Source organism: Mixophyes fleayi, chromosome 6 (assembly GCF_038048845.1).
Source record: "Mixophyes fleayi isolate aMixFle1 chromosome 6, aMixFle1.hap1, whole genome shotgun sequence".
In the NCBI taxonomy this organism is placed as follows: Eukaryota; Metazoa; Chordata; class Amphibia; order Anura; family Limnodynastidae; genus Mixophyes; species Mixophyes fleayi.
The window spans coordinates 161,610,288-161,622,591 of record NC_134407.1 but is presented as its reverse complement, the minus strand read 5'-3'; the positions used below and the strand labels follow the sequence as shown (position 1 = coordinate 161,622,591).

Sequence of the window (12,304 nt, the reverse complement as noted above, 5' to 3'; positions counted from 1 at the left end):
CTGTGTTTTGGATTTACTACAGTCCAAGGTTTTCATTCTAAGGACATTTGTCAAATTACAAGCAGAGTGGAAAATGTACCTGCACATTGTATTATTTGTCTTGTTCTGACAAATCTATTTATAGTGTCCTGCAAAGAGGAAGTGTTTAGATTATAGTGCTACAGTATAGTATGTGAGTGAGTTTCACTTCATGTTTTACACAAGGCAGGTGTATGGTACCAGACCCTTAGACAGCTGGTATGTTTGAAAGTAAATTAAATGAAAACAGGCTTTGATGTTAAAGAGTTTGTCCACCTAAATTATTTATTCCACAAGTGTTATAAGTATGGTGTGCAGGTATCATAATATGTATATTATCATAACAAACTATACAAATGTGTGTGTCAATGGCAGTTGGAAATGACCCCAACAAGTCCAACTGTATCAATAACGTGTAAGTGTCAACAGAAAGAAATACAAACATACAATATTTTCTTCTGAGATATACCGTGGGGGTTTTCTCTTGAGTAAACCTGTTAGCAGGTCTTTAAAAACATGTAAACACAATGCAAAACAGAAAGGGGTGTATGGTGTATTAATTACTACACCAGACACCCCTACTTTTTTGCAATGTATATTAACATATCTGTACTCCTGCTTTCCTTCACTAGTAACAGTCTGGTCTGTTTAAGGTTCCTCCTGTATAATGTTTTTGGTTTGCAGAGTCGTTCCCGTCAAGCCAGCAAACAGTTTAACAAGTATGGGACACCCCCTGTAATGACATTATGTGGTTGTAGCAGGACCACCCTAATGCACATTAGAAACTGCAATACAGCACTTTGAGTGTCCAAGATATCCAGAGCTACTCTCTGATCAGCAATTTATTTTAATGGAGCGTGGCTCCTAAAAATTGAAGAATCATGGCTTTTCCTATTTCACTGCCCACAGCAAAGCATGTTTAAATATACAGTGCATATGTAGTGCTATTACATAATTTCCAATTGTCCCTAATTTCCAGGGATAGTCCCAGGTTTTAAAGATTTGTCTGTGGAAAGCTTTGTCCCTAAAGATGTCCCAATTTTTTAACATTGACCATCTAAACAATATTATGTCATTTTCTGCATGTTGAAATTCTTACTAGGGGCATAACTACCGTTGTGGCAATCCATGCGGCTTCAATGGGCATCAGCAGTGGTTGGGGATTCAGGGTGATTAGTGGCCTGGAGAAACGTGTCTGCTTGTCCAAGCCATGCACAATAGGCTATTGTAGGCTTTATATTGTGAAGCATCTCATGGTCAACTTAAAAAAATAAGCCTAGTTCTGTCTCTATGTGTTGTTAAATTACTGAGTAATCATGTAGCTGCTTTCAGTATGTGGTGTTATATAGGACATAACTTTTTCCTACTGTACCTCCAATATGATCCCTACTTGTTTGCCTGGTATACAAACATTGTAGTACTCATTTACACTTGGACACACTTGTGCCCCACTAGTCTTGAGGAAAAGTTGATCGCAAAAAAAAAGCATATTTACATATGCATGTTCAATCGGAGGCATTTAATGATGCTTCCAGCTCAAAAACTGTGACATTTGCACCAGTTGTACTTATAATACTTCACAATAGAGATAATATAGGCTTGACAGTGTTTGTAGTAAATGCTAATGACACATTACCCTATTTGTACACAGTATAATAATATAATGAAGTGTCATGTACACAAGGGAGAAGTGTCTTCACAGTTATTAATAAATGCAAAAGTCACATTTTCCATGTAAAATGTAATAAAAGTACAAATTAAATTTAAATACAAATATCAGGTTTTTTTCCCTTTAAAAATCAAATGGGAAATTTCGTTCCCGTATTAGTCTAAATGGAAATGTCAATTAAGTAATGCGAATAGATGGCTGTGACTTTATATAATAAAGCTGCAATGGTAATGATTTAATGATCAGGGGTCTATGCATTAAACTACAATGAGCCATTCTCTGTTAAATGGCCATCGCGGAATGCATCAAGGGCTTACTGCTGGGGAAATCAGATTTCTCCCGCCATAACCCACTTTACCTTTGTCTTTGCACAATCCGTTACAGTGGAAATTGCACAGCACTTCCTTCTTTCACCAGCAACGCTAAGCTGTCGGTAAATAGGAAAAATAGATTGCAGCAGAGGGGTCACTTCACTGGGGCTCCCAGAGTAGCCCCAACATGATGCTTTCCAATGGTGCCTAAATATACATCACTACGATGTGCAGCGATGCATATTTAGTGGCACCACATCATAATGATGCATAGACCCCTAAGTGCTATCAGCTGGAGGGATCAATATGCCGTTAGCCAATCAAAAGCTGTTGGATAGTACTGCTGATAGTCATCATTGCGTATCTTTGTTTCAGCTCTCCAGCACTCGCAAAAGATACGCTTCTTAAAAGGCATATCTGTAGACACATTCACGTCTGATTCTGTTGCAGTTATGGGAACACGCCTTTACTTTACTCAGTTTGCCTGTCCCTGTTCTGCCTCTCTAGGTATAAGGAGATGCAAGTTAACAATACGTAAAAATATATATGCAAACATATGAGTGTGAATTTTTGGAGCGCAGTATAGAAATGCGTATCTTACGCCAAAAATTTGGATGTATGTCCAACTAAAAAAAAATAAAAAAATTCCTGTATGTCCATGTATTGCTATTTTGTTTTGACAATATTTATTCTATTATACCTTCCTGTGTATCATTATGTCCTTCCAATAAAAATACAAAGGATGTAAATGATTGAAATAAGGTATGGTTTTCCAAAATTGGGAAATTATGCTATACTGTTATAAATACAGCAATATCATACTTTATTGAAGAAGACATTTCAACTTGTAAGAAAAAAGATTCAAGAAAACAACTTGAGACACTGTCATTGCTGGGAGAATTGGAGGTGCATACTTACCAACTTTAAGACTCTTGAGAGCAAGTGCAGGGGGAATGGCGAGCAATTTGCAGCATTTTGGACCTGCCCCTGCAATGAAATAACACATTTATGTCATCATACCACAGAGGCGGAGCCAAAATGAAAGGATTCATAGTGAATCTCATGGTTGAGGCCCCCATGGCATGATCAGTGAGAAATACTTGCTCTCCTGAGTGTCCGTGAGAACTACCCGAACTTCAGGAGTCTCTCTGACTTTCCAGGAGAATATGAGGAGGAGGTTCCCTGTGTTCCTTAACAACTTCTATGGTCATTTGTGACATTATCAGCTGCTCCTCCAGCAGCCAGTCATAGTTCACAGCTGGAGGAGCAGCTAAGTGCTATCACCCAATGATGGTACAGATCGTTACCGTTCTTGCAGCCAACTGGCCAAATGAATAACAGTGGGAGGAGATGGTTTCTGGATTGCACATTATCCACCCGATCAAGATCTGTACTGTAAACTGCCATTGTCTCAGACACCAGTTTGGAATCTGTTTTATATACTAGACACCAGACATTGCTCTGCATCATATAATAGCCACCTTATTGTATTCTGTTGTGTAGACTAGCTATCCGCTTAGGGTCTATTTCTACACTAACCACCAGATTGGAGGCCGATTTGAAAATTAGTTTCTAGATTAGAGACTGTTTTGTACATTAGCTACTAGATTGAGGACTTTTTGTGTGCTACCCATAAGATTAGGGTGTGTTTTCTGCACTAGCCACAAGATTACCCCACCGATCTGCTCCGGGATATATTTTTTCCACCATCGGTCACCTTTACTGGGCCATTATTGATGTAGAAATGTATGGCCCCAAACTTTATTATGTCCAGTTTTTATAAAATAAATGAATGGTGTAGAGCAGTGATGGGCAAACTACGGCCCTCGGGCCAGATCCGGCCCACTTAGAAGTTCTATCCGGCCCGCCAATATTTTAAAACATTTCATTAAAATATGCATAAAATTATTAGGGCCGGCCCTGTGTGTCAGAACCTTCATTTTTATCCCTTCCCAGCTATTTCCTCCATTACACTTCATCCTCCTTCCTAAAAGGACACCTCGTATGTCAATCACTCAAACACCTGCTCACCCCCTAATGGCTGAAAGTCATGTGAGAAGAGATGGGCTGGGCCATACACTAAGGCGGATTTTGATTGGCTGCTGTGTTGTCAGTTAGTGGCTCACCAGAAAGACGGATCTGCAGCAACCTGCTGAAATAAGTGCTGTGTCTGTACGATCGCTGCACTTATAGAGGTAACACTGCTATATAACACCCTCCCGTCCCATTCAAAAAATTTGTACTATATATTTCGATATTTGAGTTTTTTAATAAATTATATTGGCCCGCCTAAAGTTTTTCTTTTTTATTTGCCCATCACTGGTATAGAGTAATTTAATTGATTGTTGACTATTATGATTGGCAGTTAATCACAACAAGAATGCGTCCTTTCTACAAATCTTAGCCTGGTTCTAATTTATTTAGCGCAGCTCATTCTGGCTGGAAGTATACACAATATATATATATAGAGGCTCACAACTGAAAACTGTGTTCACAAAGACAAGTCATGTAAAACTGAAATGTGTGATTCAGTATGTGTGTGTCTTAATGTAATTTGAAATACTCATGTACCAAGCTGGGATAAATAGCTTTTATCTGCAGCCACCATTCCCTGTTGCTGATCACGCTGTTAATCCTGTACATATAGTAGTAAGGGTATATAGGAAGATCTACAAATGATGTCTTTATTGGCATGACAGCAGTTTGACAGGTCACATCCATTCAGCTGTGTTATTGTTATCCTTTTCTCTGTAGTTAAAAGAAGATGAAATAGCAACCATTTTACAGTCAACTTTAAAAGGATTGGAATATCTTCATTTCATGAGGAAAATACACAGAGATATCAAGGCTGGGAACATATTATTAAATTCTGAGGGGATTGCTAAATTAGCAGATTTCGGTGTGGCAGGTCAGCTGACAGTAAGTACTTTTTACCCTCCTATATCTTACTATATAATATGTTCTGTGTTTAGTTACATTTGTTGTGTAATTGCTAACAACATTATCTATGTAGGACTGTGGTAAAGAGCAATGCTGCTGTTTTGCAGAAACCATTTGCTGTACCTGCTTTACTCGTATATGTTTTTTTGGCTTTTTAAAAAAAAACAAAGGAATAATTATATAGTCAACGTCTGGCTCTATAAAACTTTTAAATACGATCATCAGCATTGTTATTTCTTGTTTAGATAATCTGTTGATCTAAGCGAATTCTGTTTGGTAGTATAATGTTAACTACTTGCAGCCTTCCGTTGGTAATTACGGCACTACAAATCATCAGGCTATAATGTAAATACACGGATGACAAATGATGGCAGTAGAAACTACACGGATGAGCTTATTTAAGAATGTAGGGGTCTACTTATGACTCCAGTATGGTAACTATCATTATGTATATAATGAAGCATTGCTGCAATATACCATGCTAGGGCTGCTCTGCAAGCCCTGGTGAAGACCCCCGTCCTCCACAGAGGCTTTTTTTCTCTTCACCATCAACCTAACGTTGTCAACGAAAGTCCTAATGCTGCTGTGGCCATAGAGATCCATGTGGACAAGTACAGGTAATTGGGTTAATACCAGAGAAATTTCTGATTTCTCCAGTGCTAACCTTTTGTTACATAAGAAAAAATGGTGAAAGAGCCTTTCGATGGCTCTTGTTAAAATTACTCCATAGTGTAGTGTGAGCATTTGTGCTGTTACCCATATCAGCCAATCAAATGTTTGCTTACATTTTGTAAACTATACAGGGAAAATTAAAGTAAGAATATGATTCGTCAGGGATACAAGTACATTGCACATTATTATTAAATAGGCTCTAAACTTTGGGATAAATATTCTATATAGTACATAAGGATATTACAAGTCACATGAGCTTTCCATGACTAAATAAATCACATTTCAGCTGGGTTTAGAAAGGACATACAAGCCCTAGGCATCTCTTGATATCCATATTTACGATTTCATTATTATATAATATAATGAAGGCATTATAACGATTATTCAGTTATAACTGCCATACTCGCCAATATTAACTTGCTGTATATTATTACAGTATTAATGTTCATATTATTTCAGTATTCCTTAGGAAAACATGTACTGTAAGGAATATCACATCCCCCTACTGTAAGTTATTACTGATATTGGAAGTCAACTTGGAACTCACCTATATTACAACACTCTGTTTGCATCGTTTTGCTTTTATATGAACATGGAACTCTGTATAATTCTTTGGTCATTACTTATGGGTGTAGAACACATTTAGTAGAACAGTGAACTTGTGTAACTATTTTCTGTCTCCTACAAAGCAATCATTTTGAATGTTTATCATTAAGCCATAGAAATAAAACTATAACCACATAATTAAAAGACAGACCAAACACCCCAGTCTATTAGTCATAGCCACAAATTTCTAGCACCTTATTTTAAAACAAAATTAATTTTGATTGAAGTCTCGCTACTTTGTCCTAGGTAAAATTATGCAAATCTTCTATAAACTTAATTTTAGCAAAAGTTAAATGGATATTGTGTGTACTTCTTCCTGTTTAGTTGTACTGTTATTCCTGTTAGGACACTATGGCGAAGCGGAATACAGTTATCGGTACACCATTTTGGATGGCTCCAGAGGTGATCCAGGAGATTGGATATAACTGCGTTGCAGATATTTGGTCACTTGGTATAACTGCAATTGAAATGGCAGAAGGGAAACCGCCATATGCTGATATTCATCCAATGAGGGTAAGTAGTACAAACACAGGTAGAAAAACAGTTACAGTCCCTGACAGGTAGGCCATGGGAGTGTGTACAAATGTAATTCTGCTTTTCTGTCTAACAATAAAACACTACTCGGCAAGGACACAGTAAGCCCAGCAGAAGGGCACTACGTTTCCGGTGCACCTTGCCAACCTGCCTGCACTTAATTTTTTCCTCAGTGTGGGCGGCAGGTCAGTTGAGCATCTTCCGCGCATGCACAATGAGGCGCTAAATGAGCATTCAAGGAGCATGTCCCGACCCTAGGTAGGGGAGCACAGAAGAACCCAGCACTGGCCATGCTACTCGGGGCATTTAACAGCTGCCTCATTGGCTGTTGAGTCGATCGATTGGTTGAGGCTAGTGCTATTTGTGCACCTACTTATTTCAGCTCTATGAAACCTGTGTTCCTACAGCATATTAGCTCTTGTGTAACTGGAACTTGCATTGCTTGTTATGCATAGGTAAATGGAACTGGTGAACACTGATTACCAGGAATAAAACACATATTTGCTGAAAGCACAGGTGTGGCAGCAGATTTTAAGTATTTGTTCATGACATTTTAGATGCATGCAACTTAAGTAAAATGCTGACTTATAGCAAGACGCCCATGCAGTGGTCTCCAATTACAGTTGTCTGACAGATGGTAGGTATGCAGACTTGTCACTTCACTGTCACCACAGGCACCTGTTTTACCAGTGACAGAACTATGATGTAAGTGCAAGGTGCATAATTGGGGAAATGATGTAGAAAGTCACTGCAGCTTTAAGTAATGTGGGGATTTCTTGCTCTTACACTTTTACTTATTTGTTCTGGTTTGTTTAGTAAAAGGCAAAGGTGGAATTCCCCTTATGAAAATTGTGTTTGTTCCTATTAGTACAAAGCCACATTAATACTAGCCCTGCCCACCTTACCCATCACTAGCTTAATTGTTTCTTTTTTCATGTACCTGCTCCTACATTTCTCATATATTCACCCTCAGGGACAAGGTATACAGTACTAGTTGTAAGTGCACAAATTAAATCTAAGCGTAAAGCAAAACGTTCAACGAAAGCTGCAGAATAAAAGAATCTGAAAAAGAAATATCAGTGTTGTCCCCAAATGTTAATGCTAGCTGACTTTCTGTAGCCCTAACAGCTAGGTGGGCTGCTAAAAATGGTCACCACTTTCCATATCGCTAGGACTAGGGATCAGGGTTGTCAATGTTTCTTAAATATTTACAGAGAGCTAGAATTTTTTTTACTGACACGTTAATATGTTGTTTCAAAATGTATCCACAACTGAAAGCTGAAGCAGTATCTACAACAAAAGGGGCTAAGCTTTTAAATAAAGTTTTTGCAACCAGGGTGGGTTTGTCCATTTGTCGGCACGAAAAATCCTCTGGGTAAAATGTTTTGTACAATCCGCTCCTTTTAAGCAGCCCTAACTCAGTCGTTGTTGTTGGGTGTGTGTTATTTTATTGACAAATCCTGTTTGTAATGGAATATGATATTCTGCAAATTCTAAATATGAATGGGTTGCATGACACATACCAGGATAAGTGCTTCCACAGGTGAGGTCCTTCTTGGCGAAACAAAATAAGTTTACAGAATGTTCATAGGACCATTCAGAGTCAGGTCTTACAGGTAATTCTTTCTGAAGAGACATTACATACCAGAAATTCACCCCTGGACCAGACTCTGCCTGTCTGCTCATCTCAACTTCACGAGTTCCACACAGGTTCCTGGCGGTCGCCTTTTTCACATCGGAGCAGGTTTAACGCTGACATAATTTGATGTGCTTGGACCAACATACGAGAGAGGGACATACTGTAGTGCTGTGCAGCAGCCTGCATCACTATGGATATCAGACTGTTTATTAATAACACTGAGAGCTGCTGAATCTTTTGGGCTAAATTCTAATATTTTTTTTTTATTTTTTTAAGAAAAAACTTTTGCATGAACCACCCACCAGAGCAGTGGCAGACCTAGACCAGAGAGTGCCTTAGTGCAAAAATGATAAATGCACCCCCTCCTCACACTCCTCACTGTTACCAAAGAATATATGTAAACATAATCTGTAATACCCTGTAAAAGAATGCAGAAAATAGTAATGTACGCTGAAGTTTGCATCCTATATTGGTGACCAGTAGGCCCCTATATAATTTATACATGGTATTCTCAAAATGACTCTGCTATAATATAGTAGCAGTTATGTTAAATGTAATAAATAATATTTTAGTGATATGTCCATAAATAGTAATGTCCATTTCAATAATATGCCAGTAATAGGCACAACACTAGTGGGAAAATAGCAGTAATATACCCATTAATAGTAATTGCCAGTAGTATGCATATTGATAGTAATATTACATTCATGTGCCTATAGTAAAAAAAAAAAATTGTCATTAATGTTCCTTTAAGTGGTTTAAATAATATAACCACTAGTATTAATGCCCAGTTGTATGCCTATTAAGAGCATGCCGATAATGTGCCAATATTACTGGCATATGGTAATATCAATAGCAGTTAATAATAATATAACTATACTCAGCTGCAGTAACCTCCTTTCGTTGTTCCAGCCAACTCTTCATTCATTGCCCACTCCAGTGTGCAAGTCATTATTTAAAAATTTTCCATGAGGCGATGTGAAGTTTTATGACAGTGGCTGCTAACTGGTCACTGCTTGTAACCAATTAGAAGCCGTTGATGCTCCATCCTGCATCTCGTGACTTTCATCGATGGGAAAGTTCTCCATGTGCGCACCAACAGAGTAATCCTCTTTCACAGTCCGGGCCCCAGTACAAGTGTTACTCCATTAACAGAGATTAATATATGCATCTGTTCCTGTTTGACTGCTTTCTAACTTCAAAACTTCCAGGATAATTGAGAAAGAGTCTCGGTAACAGCTCAGAGTTTCCTCCACTTAACACTACATTGAGTTGGGTTTAGGGATAACTAAATCCTCTAAATTATTTCTTTCATTTGTCTTTCCAAATCTTGTGTACGGACTTGTTGAGATTTTCTTTTTAATGCAGTATTCTTCTTTTTCTATGTACAGCTCATTAAACAATAAGAATATATATAGTGCGCTATTCACCCAAAAGAGTTAGTAAGTTCATAAAGATTTCAATAACACGTACCAAAATTGCATAAATTCATCATCATCATCATTTATTTATATAGCGCCAACATATTTCGTAGCGCTTTACAATTGGGGACAAACACAGTAAACTAATAAACAAACTGGGTAAAACAGACAAAGAGGTGAGAGGGCCTTGCTCACAAGCTTACAATCTATGGGAACGGCATAAGCTGTGCAATGTATTTGTTTGCATGTTTACATGATCTGGAGCCCAGGACAGTAAACATCAGTAAATTCAAAACTCGCTGCAAGGCACACCTAAATGCATTTCATCATAGGAGGGGAGCTTGGTGCTTTGCAAATTGAGTTTAAATGAGAGACTTATTATTGGCAGGTGCAAAATAATAGACTATTGCAAGGTTTCCCAAACCCAGTCGTCAGGGCTCCCCAACAGTGCAGGTTTTCCATATCGCCTTGCTGGAGCACAGGTGTTTTCATTACTGACTGACACATTGTAACAGATCCACAGGTGGTCCTAATTATGTCACATGTGATCCGGAAAACCTGCACTGTTGGGGAGCCCTGAGGACTGGGTTTGGGAAACCCTGGACTATTATGTATCTGCATCATTTAAAACATAATAAAAAAGAATATAACACAACTTATTTACAATAAAGATGATTCACATTTTACTCAAATATGTTGTATTATAACACAATTATATATAAGATAAGCTAATGTCATTTCAATAATAATAAAACAAACTCGCCACTTGGCAAGTGACAACTGGTAATTAAAACAGACCCGCTGCTTAGGAAGTGTTTCACAGGCTTCAGTCAATTAAAATACAACTATAAGATCCAAAAATCAATTTTATGTATACAATGTTGATAAATGCATTATTTTACATGCATATATTCACATTGTGAGATTTTTTTTTTTCATTAATGCACATAAATCGGCCATGCACACGTCCGTATTCAACAAGGAGCGGATGTAAAGATGAATACGGGCCTAGGTCCGCTCTGTTTTAAGAGACGATATATTGGTTACGTCTGGTACATATGTGGAATATAAAGTCCCAAAGAACCCTTCATTCTAGAGGGAGGGGATTATGAGAGACGGTGCAAATGAGACAAGAGTGAAAGTGATTTAATAAATGAGGCATTGTAAGTGGATGTGAGGATTTAGGGGATAGGGTTGGCCAGCATTAAGAGGTGAGTTTTGAGGGATTATTTGAAGGATTGGAAAGTATGATAGGTCGAGGCATAGAGTTACATAGGTGGGCACAGTGCAGGAGAAGACTTTCGGACGGGAGTAAGAGAAGAATAGAGTTGAAGATCAGAGATGGAGTGGGGTGGACATGCTGGGCTATAACTTTATCATAAGGTCAAAGTATATGGAGGGGAAGTATATGTATTCAAAGACCTACAATTAGCAGTAAAAGACACAATAGTATTGGTACATGAGGATGATCCAAAGGCAGCAATAAATAACTTGGAGTGTGACAGTCCATTGATAAGATAACAGAAAGGGGAAGCTTACTTTAGTCACCCTGGATGCAATATGCATTCCACAGTATAATGGTTTCTGAAAGGGAAAATTATAGAAGTATTCATAAAACCCTAAATGTCATTGACATGTAATGTCCCTATGTTGTAACAAAAAAAGATAATTGTATCAGCATATGTATATACACTTACAGATGATTATTAAAGCCCAATAATTTTCTTAAAACTATAACATAAATGTGTTGTCAGAATGGGGTATTTAATAATTACTGATGCAAGGTTACTTTACAATAAAAAAAATGTTGACAGAAATATATACTCTTAACAATGAGAAGCACATTAATATCAGTCCATGACTAGAGTCTGAAAGCACCAATCCATAACCAGGGTATTTTAGGCTCAACCACCAGAAAGTATTAAAGCCCATTCATAAGATAACAAATCCACAATCACCTTGAGATGTAAAATATGTTCCATTACACAATTCTTTATTATAGGAATGATTATTGTAGAAAGACTAATACAACTCCAGACATAGTTAACCATATACATGTACTATAAATTCAAAGCCTAATAATAGTCATGTACATATAATAAAGAAATTGACTTTCATGTGCAGCAAGATGTAATTATTTAGTGTCTAAAAAATAACATAAAATAAAGATGAAGCACAACAACAAGCGCCAGAAGCCTGGTCCGTCATATGTGCCTCTTGTGCTCGCTTCACCCTATACAGTGTCTTTAAATAGGCTGGGTTATTGCTACATGTTTCATTAGAATTTTGGAAGAGCTTGTATAGTTCTGGAATGTCTTATCCGTAAATCTTCTCTCCACAGACTTTCAAAAATGAGACAGACAAAAAAATGTAAAAGTAATTTCTGCCGATAAGTGATCATGTCAAACATGATCACTGACATTTTCTACCTACAGTTACTTAACCTCATTTACGATGCGCACAAGAGGCCGCTACAAAATTTCTTAATTTTGCA

General features: G+C 37.7%; 1 protein-coding gene across 1 annotated transcript in view; it reads left to right on the top strand.

The window, feature by feature from the left end:
- STK4 (serine/threonine kinase 4) overlaps positions 1–12,304 on the top strand; it is a 56,561-nt gene that overhangs the window by 18,340 nt on the left and 25,917 nt on the right. The window contains exons 5-6 of the mRNA XM_075176950.1: positions 4,753–4,917; positions 6,562–6,729. Of these exons, the coding sequence (XP_075033051.1) occupies positions 4,753–4,917; positions 6,562–6,729 (333 nt within the window). The remainder of the gene's footprint in view (positions 1–4,752; positions 4,918–6,561; positions 6,730–12,304) is intronic.